Below are 23,951 nucleotides of genomic sequence, written 5' to 3'. Positions count from 1 at the left end.
TTTTGTGTCAATCGTAGCAGCTGCACCTCCACCATCCCCTCAACAATAATTCCTGCTGGACAGGGCTTCGCGATCGGCAGTCAGCTGCACATTTAGATTGCCGGAGCAATGACGATCAAGATGGTACATGTCTGGCCGTGTTTTGTGCAACTTACAAGAAAATATGGTCAAGAACACGTCAATAAAAGGAAAAATTAAATTAATTTTCCCTCACTTTACATGACAGAACAAGTTTTTTTAGCCATCAAAGGAAATTGAAAAATTTACCGGAGTATCTAACCACCGTTTCCGGGCATTTTCCCTGGCCAACCTTTGATTGAGATAATTGTCTTCAAAATTAAACCCATGCGACGCAACACTACTTTTTTTCTTCTACATTGGAATTGTTTGTTAATTATTTTCTCTAATGAGTACGCCACCGGCCAACATAAAAGGCTAGCTGTGATTGACTGTAGCTTATAGGAATAAAATTTATATAGGAATTGGGTCAGATCCTTGTTTGGCATTCGCAATTACCAAAACTTTAAAAAAATAAAATAAAAACAAAAATAAGAAAAAAATAAAATAAGAAAAATAAAAGTGAAAAGAAAACACTAGGAAATTATTTAAATCAGATTGCACCAGAGGGGGCTATATGCGATGACCAACATATTACCTTTTAGGAATCCTGATTGGTCTTCGTTGATTGACAGCTTCATAGAGTTTCTCCAACAACTCATCCTCCCAATACAAATCACAGAATTTTTCACTGACAGCACTGCTGAATGTGGTCCACTTTAAGTTGGCTAAAGATGTTATATACTCAGCTGTCAACAAAACAACAATACTTGTCACTTTCTCCTATCACATTGTGGATTATGTGAATCATAAGAACATAATGTATAATGTAACTTACTTTATTTATAATGAATCAATGAAAATCAAATCCTCCAAAAATATCTTTTTTTTTATATACAAGAAGTTCACATTTAACTCATCAAAAATCAGTGAAAACAAACATCATGCAATTAATTTTTCAGTGAAAATTAATTCCAGCTGAAATAAATCATTTTACAGTCTTTTTTAAAGAATGTTGATCACCAGAATGAAAACCAATGTAGTCATGTTTTCCACATTATTTCTACTGTTACAAGTAACACAAAATGCAAATAAAATGGTTTAGGGTTAGAGTTAGATTTCAATTAGCAAGATGAAATCTGAATCTCATCTCCTGATTAGTACTTTTTTGGAAGAATTGTTTGCTTTAAAAAGAAGTGCATAAACTTATGTAAATGACAGAGGTGAGTCTATGGTCAAATAAATTTCAATGGTCTAGCATACAACAAATATAATTTTTGGTAAATGTGCAGACTTTCCTATTTCACCAAGATTTATTTATTGTATTAATCTGAAACCAACAATAATATTCATAACCTGCATGGCTTGGTTGACTACACTATACAATTTCTTTTCTAAGAATGTAGAATTAATTCAACAGTTAACACTAACTGTGTGACCAAACACAACGACTCCCAAAGCCAGCTGCTATTGGCTAAAATAATGTGGAAGAACTCTGTTAATCTGCTGACAATAATAAAGCAGTAAACTCACCCATAGCCAAATCTTCAACTCCATTTTCCAAGTATCCATCAAATGCAAAGGCTTCCCTGATACGTTTGATCACTTTTTTCAGAACAGAATTACTGGATAAAACATCCATTAGATGCTGGTCATTAACAGAAGTAATCTCCTCAGCACTGGACAGACTGGCTTGCATGTGTACTCCACTGTCTCTGGAAAGAGACGACATGGATGTTGGTGATGATGGTGAGATGGGTTCAGCTTTAGTGCTTTCAAGTGGTTTGGTATCATCCAATTCCTCAAGGATATCCCTTCTGCTGTGTAATCTGTGTGTTCTGTGTTCAACTCTTTTCCGTGTTCTCTCCTTATCTCCAGATTTCTCTGAACGAGGACTGTCTTTATCTGATATTGATAACTCCTTCTCATCATGTCTTAACTTGTCATGTTTTTGGCGTGGACTTGGTTCACTGCTCTCTGAATCACTAGCAATATGTCCTGTAGATTTAGTTTTTCGATGTTGTTTCTTAGTCTGCGTTCTGTCTTTTTTCTTTCTGCTATATTCCTGATTTTTCATGTCAAATTTTCCACTGCTCTTTAGTTCATTGTCTGAATCCGTGTCTGATGTTGGTGTCAACTTGCTAGTGTTAGCATGACTTTTACTTGTTTGCCCGACAGTGTTTTGTTGTAAATTTTTAAGTCTCTGACTACCCTGACTGTCAGTTGGACTACTAACACTACTAGACACAGCAAATTGTCCAAGCATTGGGTTGAATTGTAAGCCAGTAGGCTGAAATGGCTGCATGCCAGCAATCTGTTGCATTCCAGGGTACTGCTGGTTTGGGTTTGGTTGAAATCCTGGAAAGGGTATCCCCACTGGCACAATGTGGAAGAGACCGCTGATTGGATCCTGCTGTAGCGTCACTTGAAAAGGAAAATTTTGAAACATTCCAGGCATAGGATACTGAGGCGTATTTTGTGCAGGGCTATTTGTCATCTGTCCAGGAATTTGTGCTGGACTGCTCTGTTGGAAATTAGGACTATGTTGAGGTACTACTTGTGGAGGGATAGTTGCAATCTGTGGTACCTGCTTTGGAAGGTTCTCACCAGGTTGTACTGTTTGAGTTGGCAGGTCGTGTTGTGGATTTGTTATTGTCTTTTGAATTGTTGCCTGGCATTCATTCTGGAGTGGTGGTGGATCAGTATGACCACTCTCAGCTACATTTGACAATGTTGAGTGTTCAGCATTATCATTTTCAGGAATCTTCTCAGCTTTCTTGTGTTCTCGCTTTTCCCTGTGTTTTCCGCTATCATCCTTTTTCCGTTTACTTCTTTCTTTCCTGCCATTCCTATCATGTGATGAATCCCTGACCCCAGACTTGGAATGGTGCTTAGGAGACTGTGATCTTGATCTTGACTTCTTTTTCCCTGACCGGTCTTTGGACCCCTTCTCTCTACTGTGATCTGCAGCATCTTTCTCTAGGTCAGACACCAGGCTGGCAGGTGGTCTGGACCGAATTAATTCCATTCTCATGGCTTTCACCATTTTTTGTTTAAACTTATCTGGTGAATTAGATACTTTGCGTCTACTCAATTCTGTTTCTGCTGCAGTGTTGCTATTCTCCTCATGTAAAATAATAGGAGCAAAATGCGTGTTCTGTGATGAGAATGCATTGGGAACATTAAATTCAGGCAATCTAGTCCTACGATTTAAAATTAGACTCTGTGAGTTGGTGAAATCAACAATGCTATTGATCTTTTTATCATCATCAACATTCTCACCAACATTATTGTTTCGTTTACTAGGAATTGGTCCTTGCATGGGTGACAGTGTTCCTTTACTGCTGGATGGTGAAACACTACTATCAGTGGCACTGTCAATCCTCATAAAAGAAGAATCTTTCACCTCCACAAATCCTTTTCTCGGTAATAGAGGACTTTTAAATGCTGAGGGTCTTTCTGGAGATCCCAGATTCTGATACCCCTGTCCTGGCTTCAGAGGTGACACATAATTAACAAACGTTTCTGGGGTCCTTCTTTTTGGTTCTGGTTTTTCAACATTGATCGCCACAAAAGATGATGAATTACTTTCCAATGACATTTCAGACATATTAGATGGAAGGAATCTTGGTAGTGATTTTTCAGGAAATTCCAATGATGGGCCACATGTCTGTAAATGAATGGTTTCTTTCCATAGCTCAAGACAAACTTCTAAAGACTGAACTCCAGTTTCGTCTTCATGTTCATCACATACTTTAAGAACATAGTCAATATCTGGCCTATCATCCGGATCATCCTGAGTCATTCTAACAAACAAGCTCTCCAACTCCTCAGAAATGTCAGGTTGTTCTGTTGCGGGAAGATTCCAATCTGCTGCTGCCCACAACATAGCTGCTACACCAAATAAGCAACTCTGTTTAAAAAACAGAAGAAAAAAAAATACATCACAATCTTCACAGTACAAAAGTATGCCCTCTAGTGGTAAACAAAAGAAAATGTTTATCCAGCAGGAAACAATTACAGACTATACATTTCATCAAATTGTATTGTGTTACAAACATTATTGTGAATTATACTGTAGATAATATTCATTTTTCTCATTTTGAAGCACGATATCTACATTTTTATTACAGACAGAGAAAGAATATAAACAGCCAAAGAAAATCTATAAATCACTCTTTCTTAAAACTAGCATGCATTCACTGATTTTATAAATAGGAAGGCCTTTTAGAAACTACATGTATTTTATTTTGTCCCAAGATATAAAGCTGTATAGTTGATTTGATATGTGGCTTTATCACTGGGCAATATTGTCGGCAAATCAAAACACTTACCTTTTCATTAAGAATTCCTTGGTCTTGTAATTCAGGTGCAAGGAACATAGATTCTAAGCTACTACTGCCCGATATGCTTTGAAATGATACAATACCACAGTCACGAATTATCGTTGATGTCAGTGATATGTATGAAGCTACAACAAAATAAAAATGATAACATTTAGTAGGTAGTCATGATAGTTTCGGTTTCTAAATCAGAAGACCCACAAGGACAAAAAATATGAATATCATTTTGATACACACAAGGACCAGAAACATGAATATCATTTTGATACACACACGGACTAGAAACATGAATATCATTTTGATACACACAAGGACTAGAAACATGAATATCATTTTCATACACACAAGGACTAGAAACATGAATATCATTTTGATACACACAAGGACTAGAAACATGAATATCATTTTGATACACACAAGGACCAGAAACATGAATATCATTTTGATACACACAAGGACCAGAAACATGAATATCATTTTGATACACACAAGGACCAGAAACATGAATATCATTTTGATACACACAAGGACTAGAAACATGAATATCATTTTGATACATACAAGGACCAGAAACATGAATATCATTTTGATACACACAAGGACCAGAAACATGAATATCATTTTGATACACATAAGGACTAGAAACATGAATACATTTACCGTATTACCCCGGGCACGTGCCCCTCCTTGGGCAAGCGCCCACCCCCCTGTTTTCACAAAAGTTACATGTTGGGGACATCCTCGGTTAAACGCCCAGGGTGATTTTTAGCCAAGAACGGGGTCAACAATAAAGTTTTATTTGTCAAAAACGAACACGTTTGGTTTATTTAAATAGTGTGTTTGTTACGGTAGTTCTCTTTTTGAAGTGTGTGGTGGCCCTGAAAAGGGACGTTTTGTTTGTGTTTTTACGTAAAAACTCATTGGAACTTAACGACGTAAGATGAACCATGCAGCATGTGGCGCACACGTTCTGCTTTCTCTTCATTCACGATGAATCCAATATTGCAATAATCCATACCTTGGTGAGTGGTTTGAAGCACTTAGCTTTGGTTTCAAAACGTAGCACTTCGCTAACTGTGAATTCATAACGGAAGAGCATCGCCAGGCGATGGACGCGGGGCTTTTTGGCAACGATCGCAAACGTATCCGTGTCCAGCCATTGGTTGGCCATGTAGAGGTCAAAGTACGCGTTCTATTTTTACGTGTTAAGTTTGGCTCTTCCGTTTCACCCCCTCCGGAATGTTCTACTTTCGCAGCCTAATCGCATGTTTTTCAAAAAACGTCGAAAAAACAAAAGAATTAGTAGAAATGTTCCTCTTTTGGGCAGACTATTGATAGAGAATAATTTCTTTATTGCAAAAATGCTGAAAAACCGCGAGTTTTTTGCTTTAGTTATTTTTTTATTGGCAAAAAACTGCGAACTCGGCAAAATTGGTTGTACAACTTCCCTTTATCATATACACCCAGCGACACCGATGCCAGCTGACTGTGACCATAATGAGACATGCCGACGATGGGAACTTGTTGCATCATAATTTTGTCACATGTGTGGGTGCGTGAATAAATCATGTTAATGAGGACGACCAGAGTTTATTTTCAGTCTGTTTTTTATGTATCGCCATTTGGATATGTTTATGTATTCACAATAGTTTGTAAACATTTCACATCAGTAATAAAAGGTTTATTTGTTTCATAACCCTGTCTGCTATTCTTCAGTAATTACGATGCGATGTATCAATACGTGCGTGAATAAAATTATGCTAATGAGGTCATCGCCATCTTGGATTACAAGCAGTAGTTTTTCCCGGCAGTTTCGACTTGCACTGATCACGGTTACTAAAAAAGTAACCGTGCATTGATTACAATACTTACCATACTTTGTAGCCAATTTCAGTGAGTAATACAACTTCATTCGCTGACGTAAAACAAGTTTTATTCTTGAAATTCGACCCTGTGTCTTAGTGTTCCCACAGTTCTTGACTGAGAGCTCACGTTTATTGAAACCTCGCATAAATCAAGAAATAAGTACGTGTACAAAGTGTACGAAAGCATTCCTTTATTTGACCTTATCATACGATCACAAACACAACTTTTTAAAATCTTTTTTGGGGTGGTCCTCGGGTAAGCGCCCACCCCCAATTTTCCCCGATTTTGTATGTTCAGGCCCCTGGGCGCGTGCCCGGGGTAATACGGTATTTTGATACACACAAGGACCAAAAACATGAATATAATTATTTTTATACATATACACACAAGGACCAGAAACATGAATATGCTTATTTTCATACATATACACACACAAGGACCAGAAACAAATACCAAATACAGTAGACGTGATGGTGGTAGTAAATGGAACACTATTTGGAATTGCATAAACAAGTTCATTGGTTATCTCACTCTCAACAAGATCTTGGTGCAAATATTGAAACATTCTCAGATTGTAAAAAAATATCATAAATCTAACTTTCTGTACTACAAGTTTACATATCACACATGTAATTTACTGAAAACATACAAATTTACATATTTAAATTATCAACATATATTTCCATATAGATCTGTACCTTTATTTTACACAAAAATGTGTCAATATCCAATTTGATCATTCATAAAGCTGACAGGTAATATTTCAAGCACAGCTTGTTAAATACTTACGCAGCACTCCACTGCTTTTCTCTAATGTTATAGCACATTCCCTGCAAAGCGCCCACAGTTCCTCTTCATTTAACGGACCATTTCTGACTTCCAACACACACTTCACAGATTTAGAAAGATCCTTATGTGTAGATTTGAAATGTAATTCTTTATCCAACTTTTCATCAGTGCCAAGTGCATTACTCATTTCCCCTTCATTAAGAGATATGGGCACAAATCCCATGGTGTCCTCTGTTGGTGATAAGTATTGGTCTTTCTGGCTTAAATATGTCTCAGACTGCTTTGGCTTGTCAATACTGTATCTTTTAGGAACAGGAATTTTACTTGATATGTTTTTACCATCCTCAGAATCAATTTTTGAAGTTGTTTTAGTCCTTGTTTTATTCTCACTGCTGTTATCATTATCACTACTGGTTTGACTTCTGGGTGAACTTTCCTCACTTAGATTTCCGTTCACATTCTTTGGCGTGTACAATTTGTTTAAGATTTCCTGGGCTCTTTTGGACAGCTGGTCAAAAGCAGCAAGTGTATTCCCTGAGCTGGCTTGTTCTCCATCTGTTTTCTCTGTATCCTCATCACGGACACACTGTGTATGTGTTCTGGATAGTCTTTCTGGTCTTCTATTATCCATCCTATGTTCTATTACATTGCCTCTTTCTGTTAAATATTCTTCAATATCATCTACTCCATTGAAATTGGCATTAATAAAGTCTTCATTGATATCACCATTCAGTTCAACATCATTTTCTGAAACATAAACAAAATGTGAAGCATATTTTCACTTGTTATCATCATATATTGCCAAAGCAGTGTTAAATATATTATTTACATCTTTCATATGGGACATCCATGTACATGTATACTTTTTGTATGAGTACACAGACATCCATGACGATCAACCCAACAATTCTCCCTAATGCTAGGAGGGAAACACTCTACTATGCCACTCTTCAGAATATTTCATTTTTCTTCAAACTTCCTACATTATTTACAACAGATTACTTTATATTATACATGTATTCTCACTTGGAGTTTATTTTCACTGAAAGGGTATAAATACAATTTATTATTTATTTTTCTTCCGTGGTTTGTATGTAGTTTTATGACAAATGAAATCAAATAATAACTTGTGTCAAAACAAAATTGAGTTTAATGAAAGATGCATGTTTGCTTACCAGAAAAATGTACATTATCCAGTGATTCTATAGACAATATTCGTAATCCAATAGATGATAGTTTGTAGCAGATATGTTGAGCGTCTTGGCCATGTAATTGTTCATCACAAATACGAAGTACTTCATTCAATGTGGGTCTATCTCTGATGAGGTCTAAGCACATACATGTTATTAAATCATTTAGTTCATCGCTGATTTCAAGTTCCAATGTATCAGGTAAATTGTACTCTATCGCTGACCATAAAGTGTTGCCAAGGGAATACAGGTGACCCTGTAAAAAAGAGAAAAAACATTGAAGGATATGCGAATATACTTCACTCCATATGTTGAGATCAGCATATAACACTATAGTTGCAATGACAGACATGTGTTGTTATTGATGGTGAGTCAAATGATTCAATGGCAACCAGTCACATGTTGCAATGACAGACATGTGTTGTTATTGATGGTGAGTCAAATGATTCAATGGCAACCAGTCACATGTTGCAATGACAGACATGTGTTGTTATTGATGGTGAGTCAAATGATTCAATGGCAACCAGTCACATGTTGCAATGACAGACATGTGTTGTTATTGATGGTGAGTCAAATGATTCAATGGCAACCAGTCACATGTTGCAATGACAGACATGTGTTGTTATTGATGGTGAGTCAAATGATTCAATGGCAACCAGTCACATGTTGCAATGACAGACATGTGTTGTTATTGATGGTGAGTCAAATGATTCAATGGCAACCAGTCACATGTTGCAATGACAGACATGTGTTGTTATTGATGGTGAGTCAAATGATTCAATGGCAACCAGTCACATGTTGCAATGACAGACATGTGTTGTTATTGATGGTGAGTCAAATGATTCAATGGCAACCAGTCACATGTTGCAATGACAGACATGTGTTGTTATTGATGGTGAGTCAAATGATTCAATGGCAACCAGTCACATGTTGCAATGACAGACATGTGTTGTTATTGATGGTGAGTCAAATGATTCAATGGCAACCAGTCACATGTTGCAATGACAGACATGTGTTGTTATTGATGGTGAGTCAAATGATTCAATGGCAACCAGTCACATGTTGCAATGACAGACATGTGTTGTTATTGATGGTGAGTCAAATGATTCAATGGCAACCAGTCACATGTTGCAATGACAGACATGTGTTGTTATTGATGGTGAGTCAAATGATTCAATGGCAACCAGTCACATGTTGCAATGACAGACATGTGTTGTTATTGATGGTGAGTCAAATGATTCAATGGCAACCAGTCACATGTTGCAATGACAGACATGTGTTGTTATTGATGGTGAGTCAAATGATTCAATGGCAACCAGTCACATGTTGCAATGACAGACATGTGTTGTTATTGATGGTGAGTCAAATGATTCAATGGCAACCAGTCACATGTTGCAATGACAGACATGTGTTGTTATTGATGGTGAGTCAAATGATTCAATGGCAACCAGTCACATGTTAAACAATAAAGACTTTTAATATTAAATGGTCTGCACTACAAATAACCAAGTATTATGAAAAAAACATTTAATTATGTGTGCCCAGGAAACATGCGACCATATAAAATGAATTGCAACTCAGCAAGAAATTAATTAGAGAATGCGGACAAGTCAAGAAAGGTAATGAGGAATGCAAGAGTTATGGGGTAAACACATTTAATGAGTTTGCTTGAAAGGTGGCTTCCACAATAAGTGTTGGGTATGTTGTCAAAATATTCTCTTTGACCATGCTGAGTTAAATACACCTACTCAAATTTTATAGGAATAGTATTTCAAGAGTACACAGCATGGCATTTATCAGAGTAATGTCACTAAAAGAGACTGTAATCTCAATTGTAAGGCAGAATAGACTTTATACAACACGCATGTCTATAATTTGGATTAATAATTATAATCTGATAGTATAATCTGATTATTTCACTAGTACCAAGGAGATTATTATGTATGCATTAAGCATTACAGTATGCATTTTAAGACATTATAATTCTTGTGTGGACACATTAATTCAATGCACATGCTAGCAATTACATTATGAAGGAAATAGAGAAAATTAAAATATGAACTGGATCACATTTCATTTACTGCAATGTACATGTACATGTACTGTACAAACATACACACATTGTATAATAACTACATGTACTTGAAAAAGTACAAAATTTGTATGTATTCTAGTTTCATTTTTAATTTTGAACCAAATCAACATAGTTTCCATTGACAATTTTTTGGGGGAAAAATATAGAATTAATTATATAAGTATATTTTGTGAATTGTGACAACAAAGTTGACTCTGGGTGTTTTTAGAAAATAGTCATATCACCTATACATTTGTAACCATGGTACACTGTACAAGACAAAACAAAGCTAATATTAAATAGCTCAAGTTCAGCAATATGCAGTACTGAATTTATATTCATGATTGTCCTACAGAAATAATATAATTATGTGTTCAGTAATTGGGTTAATTTTTGTAACAAGCATGTGACAGGCATAATTAGACAGTACACCAAGATGAAACAATTTATTAGTACAAAATATACATGTATGATAAACAATTTTATAAAGGGTTTGATACAGGTATGTTAGGGTTAATAGTGTACTACCTAAAAGGGTTTGATACAGGTATGTTAGGGTTAATAGTGTACTACCTAAAAGGGAACCCAGTAATAGCATACATGACTAAATATGTCAGCCTAATCACGGTTACTAAAAAAGATAAGTAACTGTGGCCTAATTAAGAACGACCGGACCTGACCTGACCTGACCTACTACTATCAATTTGTAAAAACTTATAATCAATATCAACTTGATTTAATACCAGAAACACACAATATTAGACAGATTAATTTTACAGACGTGTTTGACAATACATGGAAATTTCAAGTTCTTTGAGAAACTCCTCAAGAAGGCAGGAATGCGCAACTAAGAACTAGCAGCTTACAAAACAGCCATTGATAAAAGTTACTTGCATCAAGCAGAACACAAAATCCCAAATACAATTAGAGCTTCAATACATTAACCTGCTATTATATTTTCTAAGTGATTCGCCAAGTACAGTGTGCTCTCTTCACACTAAATAGGGATTAAAACCAGGAATAGCTATAGAAATGGTCACATACTTTTCTATTGACACACATCTGTGAATACATTGGTAGTATTATTTTCAGAAGACTCAACTGTAGTTGATTAGTAGTAGTAGTAGTGGGTAGGGTTTACATATGTCAGCCTAAGAGTGGTGCAACACACAGTACAATGCCAGACACACTTTATACACTGATTTATAGGCATTTCAAGTACAGTTCAACTTGATTTATATCCATTTTTATGTTTACAATATCAGCAGTACAAAATACAACAGCAGCTCAGATACTGTTTATTCTTGACACACCTACTTTCATTAGATTTATGATGTTAATAACCTTAGACGAGATTCAAGAGATGTTTTTATGATATTCTTTATTAAAACAGACATACCAGTTAATTGTACTATAATGCTGTAATTTGTCAATGTTCTTTAATCTTTTTTGACACATAAAAATTATATGATACGACACTATGCATGAGTTGAGAGTATCCATGATTTCATGATCTATAAACTACAATGTACAAGTAACACTGCCATTTTCTATGATTTGCCTAATTAATTATTAAACAACTTAAGAAGGTAATTAAAGCTATTACAGTTTGCTTTTTATCAAGTAAAAAAAGGTTGGTAATAAATAACCAAAACAAGAGTTTCAAATCACCAGCCTGTAGTATTCATCACGGTGGATTTATTCAAAACAGTATCATGTAGTGAATACAGTTTATTATAGGACACAAGCATGTATCAGTAGAACAATTGCACATAACTTTATATGTATGTAGATTGTTGTAGTTGAAAACAACTTGACAATCACAGGCATACATGTAGTTACTGTCTTTTACAAAATTCACTCAATCTTGTGCTTGTATGTTATCAAATGCTTTACAAATTATATGTCAGTACCCAGTTAGCTAGTTACAGTTGCAACCTTCCAGATCGTGTTCAAATGACCATCACAAGTTTTCCCATTAGCGTGTTTTTACTGAACTGTTAACCAATCTGCATCGATGATATCAAGTTGCGGTGTGACATCAAAACCCTCGCTTCACGCTACAATGACGACAAAAAAAACGACAACAACCAACCTCACCATTAACGAGCAAACAGCGTTTACCCACAGGCTTTTGTGAAGCAACATTCCCAACTAAATAAGACATACACATTGTTATTTTTTATTAGCAAAGCAGAAAAGAAACATACTTGGCAAGCTTGCTTTGACTAAATACTATTTTAATGATCGCGTCCCTAAACTAGCAAACACATGAAGAAAATTAAAACACACTAAAATCAGGCAAAATAATGTCAATAGAGTTCTATACAATATAATATCACCAAGAATTTATGAGGGTAAGTACACAGCAATTTAAGATTACCAGTAGCTGTATTTACATATTACATGCATATTATATACTATTCAAGTATAAGTGTTATAAATAAGCAAACAATTGAAATATGACAAACAAATTTGATATAACATGTTGAATGTGGTAATGTCTATAATGAATTTCCATCCAACACAAAGACTGCTTTACACATAGGATGTTCTATTATCAAAACATATTATGTAAAGGCAAAGGTGCCTAATGTTTACATCACGTCAATAGTCGCTTACCTGTCAAACTACTTCACACATATACTGGGTACATTGAGATACTGGCATACATGAAGTGTGTAACGGTCAGGAATTCAGACTACACAAGACGTGACAGTTCCCATAGTATGGACATGCACACGTTTTTACTATTGACTACAGCAGAGATCAGGCAGAGTGGGGTCATAGGTCAAACCTCGCCTCATTTGTGCATAATCCAACATACAATAAGAAACATGTCTACAATGATCCCAGACATCGACGCAAAAAAGAACGCAAGTTAATTCTTTTTTTTTTTACCAGAGTGAATTATTTCATGTATGGGCTGTTTTCCAAGAACCATGATAAAAATAACTACTACAGTGTCACAATTAATTACCACATTGAATGCACAATACGTATATCAACATTTGTTAATACCTCTTTCAAAACATGATTGGTACATTCACCTTTTCTGGATTTTTTTATGTGCACTTTTCACATTGTATAAATTTATTAAATTCTTAAAAACACAACACAAATTAAATATAATTTACTTTTATCAATATTTATAAGAACTCAGGAAGACAGTAAAATAGAAACAAGACAGGTGATGAACTATTATTCAAGTTTCATGTATTAAATTAAATATTATAAATACATTTTGTATAATGGCTGCAACTGCAAAATGACCACAGTTTAAACTCATTTCAAGTATAAGAAAAAACTGCCATGTATCAAGCTGTTTAAATACATTGATACAGAAACATACATGTAGTTGATTTGTATCAATTTTACACCCAAAATGAACTTACCCTGTATAACATATGGAAATCAAAACACAATATTTAAAACCAGTATAATACAGACTGTATATGTAGTAGCATACTGCCCAGCCCCTTTTCCCAGCGTTGTAACCAACTTGCATATGAATAGTAATGAATTAGTTTATGAGTATGTTAGTGTGCCCTCTAAGATGAAATGATGCGCCTCTGACGTACATAGATGTGTTATTTGTTATCAGCTGTTTATGCATATTCCCAGGCACACCAAATGATGCAACAAAAAATCATACATTGTGATACAGTAATCTTGAAAAACATCTAACTATAGTAATGGAATTAGATAAAATGAAATTCACATTTTATAAACTAAATAAATGTAGAACACAGGAAACTAAGTGCCACATTTAGTTTGTGCCTTCAGAAGCGCCCCACAACAACATGCCATCTTTATTTTTTCTCTCAAGCAATCATCAAGGTGACTCAACTTGATTTTTGGGATCCCATTTCCAACTCAAGGTCCCTACAAAATCTGTCCAGTTGGAGGACACCCTGCTTACAATGTATTACAATAAATACAATTACCATATCAATAACATCTATTTTGTTCTTTTTGTACAAATGCTCTGAGAAAAACACTGATATATCCAGTCTAGAATTTCACCCCAGAGACCATTCTTTCCTCAACAGGTGTTGATTTCGTTAAGTGTATATATATATACAACATAAACATCTACAATCTGAATGGGTATTCACCAAACGCATTATCGATCAAACATCTTATCCTCAGAAAAGCAAATCATAGAAACATACAAAGACTACAGTTTCCACTCCAATATTGAAAAACAAATGCTTTGGGTGTGAGTCAGATACACAGGACTAATGCGGTGACTGTGTAAAATTTTACAGAGACTGACAGTTTCTTGCCAAACTGGTGAATTTTAATTACAAAGAATATACGCTGGTGATGCAGGATCTAATGATGTAAACAGTATTTGTGTACTGGTGATAGAGAAGGAGCTCATGATGTAAGCATTATTTGTGTGCTGTAGATAGAGGGGCTGATGATGTAAGCAGTATTTGTGTACTGATGATAAAGGACTGGCTCATGATGTAAGCATTATTTGTGTACTGGTGATAGATGAGAAGCTCATGATGTAAGCAGTATTTGTGTACTGATGATAAAGGAGGAGCTCATGATGTAAGCATTATTTGTGTACTGGTGATAGATGAGAAGCTCATGATGTAAGCAGTATTTGTGTGCTGTAGATAAAAGAGGGGCTGATGATGCAGGCAGTATTTGTGTACTGATGATAGAGGAGCTCATGGTGTAAGCAGTATTTGTGTACTGTAGATAGAGGGGCTGATGATGTAAGCAGTATTTGTGTACTGATGATAAAGGAGGAGCACATGATGTAAGCATTATTTGTGTACTGGTGATAGATGAGAAGCTCATGATGTAAGCTGTATTTGTGTGCTGTAGATAGAGCGGCTGATGATGTAAGCAGTATTTGTGTACTGATGATAAAGGAGGAGCACATGATGTAAGCATTATTTGTGTACTGGTGATAGATGAGAAGCTCATGATGTAAGCATTATTTGTGTACTGATGATAAAGGAGGAGCTCATGATGCAAGCAGTATTTGTGTACTGATGATAAAGGAGGAGCTCATGATGCAAGCAGTATTTGTGTACTGGTGATAGAGAAGGAGCTCATGATGTAAGCATTATTTGTGTGCTGTAGATAGAGGGGCTGATGATGTAAGCAGTATTTGTGTACTGATGATAAAGGACTGGCTCATGATGTAAGCATTATTTGTGTACTGGTGATAGAGAAGGAGCTCATGATGTAAGCATTATTTGTGTACTGGTGATAGATGAGAAGCTCATGATGTAAGCAGTATTTGTGTACTAATGATAGAGGAGAAGCTCATGATGTAAGCAGTATTTGTGTGCTGTAGATAAAAGAGGGGCTGATGATGCAGGCAGTATTTGTGTACTGATGATAGAGGAGCTCATGGTGTAAGCAGTATTTGTGTACTGTAGATAGAGGGGCTGATGATGTAAGCAGTATTTGTGTACTGATGATAAAGGAGGAGCACATGATGTAAGCATTATTTGTGTACTGGTGATAGATGAGAAGCTCATGATGTAAGCAGTATTTGTGTACTGGTGATAGATGAGAAGCTTATGATGTAAGCATTATTTGTGTGCTGTAGATAGAGGAGGAGCTGATGATATAAGCAGTATTTGTGTACTGGTGATAGATGAGAAGCTCATGATGTAAGCATTTTTTGTGTACTGGTGATAGAGGAGGAGCTGATGATGTAAGCTGTATTTGTGTACTGGTGATAGATGAGAAGCTCATGATGTAAGCATTATTTGTGTGCTGTAGATAGAGGAGGAGCTGATGATATAAGCAGTATTTGTGTACTGGTGATAGATGAGAAGCTCATGATGTAAGCATTATTTGTGTACTGGTGATAGATGAGAAGCTCATGATGTAAGCAGTATTTGTGTGCTGTAGATAGAGGAGGAGCTGATGATGTAAGCAGTATTTGTGTGCTGTAGATAGAGGGGCTGATGATGTAAGCATTATTTGTGTACTGGTGATAGATGAGAAGCTGATGATGTAAGCAGTATTTGTGTGCTGTAGATAGAGGAGGAGCTGATGATGTAAGCAGCAAATGCATTGTATTTGGAGGAGTGTTCTACTTACATGTATGGTACAGACTGTACATACATGTAATTATATACATGTACTCAATAATTATTAGGAAATAATAATTTATATTCAACATTTAAGCACAAGCGCTTGAGGAAATATGGCATATTGAATGGACTGAAAATCCCAATACAGAATTCATATCAAACATGTAAATAGTGAAAGAAAGATTGCTTGGCATTTATATGAACTGTAATAGTGGTTAGATCAATCATTTTGACTCTGTGAAATACCGTCAACCTGTCACGGAATATTATTATATTGTAATAAAATTCATATTATTCAAATGATTTAGGAAAACAGATTGAGTTAAGAACTCTCATTTATAAGGTAATAAAATATTTAGTGATGCATGTTGTCCACCGGTAGGATAATAAAAATATAACATTAAAAGTCAAATTATACAGTATATATTTGTTCACATGTAGAGTGAACATTTGAATATTGAAAACTCTGACAGAAAGGATATTGAGTTATGATTAAGGAGTGCTTGGATAATGCCACCTCCTGTGGTCATGTATTGGTGGGCATGGGTAGATACTTTACTGTCTAACACAAGCTGATTGATAAGTATAAATTATAGAATGACAAACAACCTACACAAGGTGTTAAGTTCATGAAGCGTGAGGCCAGTGACATGAAAATCTAGTTTAGTGTGTTTCTATAAACAGCTTTTAACATGGATGGCTTCATGCAAAGTAAGGTGTATTCCTTGAGGACTTTGTCAATCATAATCAATCATGTCATTAATGCTGTTACCAGTATTTTTAGCATTAGTGTAGATTTTGATAATTAACATAACCTTTGTTACGAATAGAACAATAGAATAAAGTTCTATGCCTTCCATTATCAGTTCCGAATAGTTATACTTTATTCTATACTTGTACAATGTATATCCTGGACCTGATTGGAAGAAACAGCCCAGCTAAGTTAGGAATATACAATAGATACAATTTCAGTATTTTGTGTGTAAACTTCTTTCATAACCTTCTATTGGTACTTGTCACCCAGTGTTAATTTATGTCAAAACAAATATTGGTATAATATTCATCCTCACTCAACCCAATGTAGTGATTGTCCATATAATTACTGATGTGATAAGTATTTTTATCCCATATGAATTGAATGTTTACTCAATTTCTATATCTTGTACAAGTAAACTGATTTTTTTCTTGTGTGCAAACAAATGGCAAAGTTTTTGTTCATCCAGTGTACACCCAACTAGTGCATCTCATTAATATGCATGGTTTACAAACATAACTGAACTGGGGGTAAATAGTTTTAAGTTGAGCCACTTTCTTTATTTGCTATTTACAAACAGTTTACACACAGCTGATAAGATGTGTGCACTGCTGCCTTTCTAGACAGGAAGTACAGCAAAGACAAAAAAATCGTTTTTGAACAACAAATTTTGAATAAACAAAAAAGTACATGAATGTACCACTTCAATGTAATTATATGTTAACAGAATAAAAACTTACAATAAATTTCTGTAATATATTTTCTTGGCTTTGTCATTGAAAGGTGTCTGACCACGGGGTTACTTTCCTAGTCCAGAAGTAATGCAGTTACATTGGAGGAGGGGGCTCCCTTTTACAAAATATGGTTGCAAACAATAAAATACGGTCATTAGTGGTGGCTATGCATTGCATGAAAATTCTGGTAACAGGCCACAAACTACATGTAAAGGTTGATCAATGATAAGAATATGCTTGGACCTGGTTTATATAATCCATTTTTCAGAGGAGTTTTCACCAAGTAGGCATACTTGCATGCTTAGGTTTTTCTAAATTCGTAAATTATGTTACATGTAATAAATCTGTCTAAATACTTGGTTGTTTTATCTAATGTGCTCATGCGAACAAAATGCACGGCAACGAAATAGTAGCGTGCCCCCCCCCCCCCGAGCCGACGTCTTGACATCGGATAGTGGGCCAGTGTTTCACGCAAGGCAAGGGTTGACTTTTTCGTACGACTTCGGTAAAAAATAAAAGTATCATCTAAAATCTAGGTAGTTTTTATAGATGATAACAGTGAGTCCGGTTACAATTAAATTTTGAAGAGATTCATCTACAAGTATAAGACCGGAGGTTACTGCGACGGTAAAACTCTGTTTTGCGGGATTTGATTTTTAATAGCACAGGAAATGCTACATGCCGGCATACATCACTGGGTCACATTTTACAATTATTCTATTCACACCAATTAAAAAACAGGGCAGCTTCCTTCATTAATGTGCAAAATATGCAAAGAAGGAGAGGGTTGTCAGTAATTCTTTAGTTTAGTTGTCATTCACTAATTATGGACGAGATAGTAAGCACGCGAAAATTTCCAAGAAAAAGAAAGCGAGGAAGAAAGAAGAAAAACGTCAAAAGAATGATCACTCCTGTCAAAAAAGAAAGAGACGATGCTGGGTTCGTACAGAACGGATTTCCCCGTCGAAACCAGTGTCAGCCATGAAGTGGGCGAAGAAAGTTTTACCGTGACACTGATAGTCCTGTTCAAAACGTTCGAGAGATGTCTGTATCTCGCAGGAAAATATTGTTACCTTCCGACGTAGAAGAAGAAAGTGAGAGTGAATGTCACGGCCGATCGTTTGAAGACGGCGAGATTCGACTCGTCGACATGTCACTGTTGAATGGCGCCCTAGAAAAAGAGATTTGTCAATTTTGCAAAGTAGGCAATATCTCAATAGTGGAGCGCAGGCGTCACGGTCTAGGCAGTCAGTTTGAATTTCTTTGAACGCAAGGAGATTGTATTCGATCGCAACTGAGCCAGCCTAGCTTCCCGTCATCCCGAAAGAAGGGGTCAGTTTTCGAAATAAATAGAAAGGCTGCCATTGGAATGCGAGCGACTGGAAAGGGACGGCGCGCTCTGGTGAAACTGTCAAGCTATTAGGGGTTACCTCAACCAGTAACAGGTACACCCTTTCGCCAGCATGTACGAGCTGCCTCCAGGAGACTTCGAAACTCGTGGCATCATGCTTGAACTAATAAGTTTACAAACACAACGGCCCAAAAATAAATACGCTGTATTTGCAAACACTTCAACTGCCAAGTGTAGTGTCTGTATTGTTTGTTACTCGCAAACAGAACCGCCCACTTTGCATAATCCAAGCTTTAATGAATGACGTCACCGTTCGTTATCAGCACAGACCGTCACAAAACTCCATAGCGTGAAAGAAAACGGCAAAAAAACAAAGTTTTTCACAGATATAAATGTCGGTTCATGATTTTTCCCGAAAACAACTTTCAAAGCATTTCATTTACAATTAGCCCATGTAAATTTTGCTCCTAAAACGGGAGTTAACGTTGATTGAAGTTTGAAATCATAAAAGTGCCGATTTCTCGGTGTTCGGTTTTTGGCAATTACCGTTGACCTAATTTTAAATGGCGTTTCAGTGAATAGCGCTACGATGTCGCCGTTTAACTTTTCCTACTCTTGGATATGTTGGCTTCATATCCGTATTTGCATATTTGCAAAATTCTATTGCGTGTTTTCACAAACCTCGTGCAAACCACCGGTATACTCTAACTTTAACACCAAAAAACGTGCTTGAAATTTGTGATTTTCGGAAAGAAAAAAAAAACTTAATGCAAAAAATAGAAATACGGATTTAAACTTCATGACCTTTGCTTCAAAACAGTGTAAAGTTTTTGATCGCATGAATGACTGTAGAGATGACAATTAAAATTTTATTCACGTTAGTTAAATTATCAGCCCCGCTGATTTTCAGAATCATGTGACGCTAAAACAAACACAATGTTCACAAAATATTAATAGTAGGAAAATACAAGACAAGAGCTTTCTAAACATTTATAGATTGTATGGTTTCTTGTAAAATTTAGTCCGATTATAGGTGTTTACATTTTTCATGCAAAAAAACTATCCTGCTACCTTAAATTATACAGTGTGGTCCAGTCACAACTGTTGGTACTGAATTCACTGGGTGCCTACTAGTCAGGATACAATCCCACATTATTAGAAATTGCCTTTATTGAAGATCTAACAAGTATGGTAACCAACAAAATGACTGCCATCATTTTGTCATCAGAAGTCTTAGATGCACCAGTAATGATATTTGACCTCAGATACTATAATAGCTGAATGTAGCAAGTTTCAGTGAAATCAGCTGAGGCACATCTGGGATCAACTAACATATGTTTACATATGTGAAGGAAAAGGCCATAATTACAACAAATAGAGGACACTGGTACAGCCATTGTTATTGTGCTAAACTTGAATATGAATGCTGAGAAATCTATTATTTGAAGCAGCTAAAAATGTAAATAAATAAATATCTTATTTTTTAGATGACACTCCATAGATTTACTGTTCTCACATGTACAGGTTGAGAAGAATGTATTTTCAAAATAAAAGATATGCAAACAATTTTAGTTTTATGTATTCAGCAAATGCATTAGGGGAATCGTTCAGAGTTTCCTTTGTCTTTACACTGTCCTCATTTGTCAGCAAATCTAAAGTAACACAGGATATTAAACATAACCATTAAGTACATGTAGCATTGAATGAAGTACTTTCAACATGTCAACTGTAACTCATTAATATTTCATTTTGAACATTACCAGATTTATGTCAAACATTTAAAATTATTAGTATACAAACATACTTTTAGTGACACTGCTAATACCACCAGTATTTACAGTCACCTACTGGGTAGTGAGAATATTCATCTAACAATCTATCCCAATAGTCAATCTACACCAAGAACTGGCTAAAATTAAAGCTAATCTCATATGTTTGCAACTTAGCTAAACCCAATCGCGTTCTCACATGGAAGAAAACATTGGTTAGCTCAAGCTAAGGATTACCCAAACTTGTTAAGAATATACAAAAATCTTCAGTCTTTTTAACTATGGTTACTAGTACAGTATAACTAGGAAGGTATACATGTTAGTTCTATGGTTATAAAACAATACCAAGGCAAATTCAAAAAGTGACGATTAAAGAATAACAGGAAGTGGTACAGAGTCCCCTCATCAGCTCATTTTTTTCCCCCAAGAAAAATGTCCCTAGATGTGCTCGCATTGATTGTCATTTTGGAAATGTCATACCAAAATGAATAGTTATGAATAGTAAATCTACCAAATGAACATTAAATACAACCGCATTTTTACTGTAATCAGCAAGTGATATTCAACCTACCACACATCTTTTTGTGCTTGTTTTCAAAACCACACAATTATTATTATTTTGGCCTAATGTAATCAAAATTACAATATTAAAATTGCAACGATTTTAGCAGAGAAATATCAAGATTAACGTGAGAATATAAAATTAATAAATAATACACTGATAAGAATCACACCAACATTTGAAGAATACAACAGACACACAATATCAATTTATATATTAATTATTTGTTCATTACTATAACCATACATCATGCCCCCAAGTATGAATAAATGTGGAGCTGCTAATACTAATCTGCTATCAAATTAACAAAGAGAACACAAAATTGGAAACACAATGTACATAAATCAAACTAATACGCAAACATGGTGGATACAATAGAAACAAAAATAGGAAGATATTGACATATGCAAAGGTGTACAAACATAGAGCTTTATATTTATTATTGGGAAACAAGAAAATGCCTACTGATAATGACAATTACCACAACACTAAGGGACAACATCAAAAGTTCAATGTAGGATAAAAAACTTAATTCCTTTAGTTTTTTCCCAACCACCCCCACCCCCCACCACTAAAACTTAATTGTTAAATATTGATCATGGCGTCAGACTACATTCACCATTAAATACAAATTGATAATCGGACACACTAAGAAAGAAGTAAAGACTCACCATAAGCTAACCATAGACTTGTACATCATCCAGGTAGGCTACCAGGTAGGTATTAATTATATGTAAGGTGTAACCCTGTATCAAGTAACCCTGCCTTGGTACATACCTACATTATTTCTCAAACTGTGGTCACCTTCTTAAATGACACACTTTGATATAGTGAGAATGACAGACAACCTAGGGGGTCTCAATAAGGACAGGCTACCTATCAATCTTGAGGTAAACAAACCCACCTGCCTCTTCAAACATTATTTAACTAATTTAGGGCAGGACATTTATGATATTCTATGATTTAATTCAGTAAAAGCAGCAGTGTATCATATTTTCATGGCACGTTATAATTCTGTGGTGTAAAACTGTTTGATACAGATTTGCTAAGTATATTAGTGTAATAGTACAACAAAACAATACAATATGCAATTTGATAACACTATACAATATTTGCTAGTATTTTTACTTTCATGTAAATGCTGTGTTAGAACATATAACAGATGACAGTACAAGGTCAGTACACTTGTACAACAAAAATCAACATACATGTATTAGGCTAACACATAGACCTCTATAGGAGATACAGTCATAACAGGAATACAGTACAATAGGTCATTCATTGAGGGAGTCACAACCATAAAGCCTTGTTCCATAAAAAACAAATGCACAGTGCTCGAGAACTTCATAAAAATATAAAGCACTATTTCCAACTTGATTAAATAATAACAATCTTAAGAAACTCTGTAATTATCCTTAAAGACTATCCCCCTGACCTTGAATCGCCTACTTTATAAACCTCAATAAAATGAAGAGATACTTTAAAGTTTTAGCAACAAAAAAAAGTATCAACACAAAGACCATAAAATTGCTAAAAAGCTTCATCCTTGAGACTTGGGACTTAATTCATGTGGAGGCAAGCAGCAGAGAGGCAAAAACCAACAAACAGTAATCAGACAAGGAGATTGCAAAATGATGACAGTCATCAGGTCAATAAATGAATATTAATAACTAACTAGTTCAAGGTGGACACTATTGTCAAACTTCCTTTGAAGAGTCACAGTCACTAGGCACTGTGCGTTTGAATATCACATACCAGTAAATAAACAATGTGTTTCATACATGTAACATGGGACCCAGGTAAATGGCGAGAAACATTTTGTAATAAAACCTTTACAAGTCCCCATTTTGTTCACCAAATCAGTTAAAGAATCTTTGTTGTAAATAGAGAGCAACATTTTCTCTAGAAATATATAAAGTTATTTGTCTTGTCAATAAAAATATGATATTTATATATGGATGGTTATTTTGAATTAATTCTGATTATTCAAGGAGTGGTGTTTATGCAAGACAATAAGCCATACTGTAGGAAGTGTGATACTGCATTGTTAGTGACTCATACTCACTGCCCCCAACTCTATTACATTATAATAAAGGACTGTTTTACAATGTTTAGTTGTTGTAAACATCAAGGTGACATTACATCCATGTAACAGTGAGGAAATGACGTCTTCACAAAAACCGTTTACTGTACACAACATGGTAAAAGATTTGATAAAAACACAAAGAGGAACTGAAAAGAAAATATCCAGATTCTTCTTCAGAATGTCTCATGGTTATGTTATTTGTGTAATGCAATAGTTTCGTCAGGATCAAAGTTCTTTATAACAATACCGGGTAGTTGTTGTTGAGCATGTTGTAACAGGGCTGTCATTATAATACATATAAT

The 23,951-nt window shown here is 35.3% G+C and overlaps 1 protein-coding gene across 3 annotated transcripts in view; it reads right to left on the bottom strand.

Moving 5' to 3' along the window:
• LOC100378671 (kinase non-catalytic C-lobe domain-containing protein 1-like) overlaps positions 1 to 23,951 on the bottom strand; it is a 72,591-nt gene that overhangs the window by 23,135 nt on the left and 25,505 nt on the right. The window contains exons 1-6 of one of the 3 annotated variants that reach the window (XM_085504162.1): positions 22,235 to 22,352; positions 8,231 to 8,501; positions 7,056 to 7,802; positions 4,392 to 4,528; positions 1,591 to 3,970; positions 656 to 806 (exon numbers count right to left, since the gene is read on the bottom strand). In XM_085504162.1, the coding sequence (XP_085360288.1) occupies positions 656 to 806; positions 1,591 to 3,970; positions 4,392 to 4,528; positions 7,056 to 7,802; positions 8,231 to 8,501; positions 22,235 to 22,237 (3,689 nt within the window). In that variant the 5' untranslated portion in view covers positions 22,238 to 22,352. Of the gene's footprint in view, positions 1 to 655; positions 807 to 1,590; positions 3,971 to 4,391; positions 4,529 to 7,055; positions 7,803 to 8,230; positions 8,502 to 12,941; positions 13,059 to 22,234; positions 22,353 to 23,951 lie in introns of those variants that run through there. The other 2 variants (XM_085504163.1, XM_078010137.2) reach the window with 2 other exon arrangements.

This window comes from Saccoglossus kowalevskii, chromosome 10, assembly GCF_978046115.1.
Source record: "Saccoglossus kowalevskii chromosome 10, keSacKowa6.1, whole genome shotgun sequence".
NCBI lineage: Eukaryota > Metazoa > Hemichordata > Enteropneusta > Harrimaniidae > Saccoglossus > Saccoglossus kowalevskii.
This window is presented reverse-complemented; position numbering and strand designations above follow the sequence as displayed.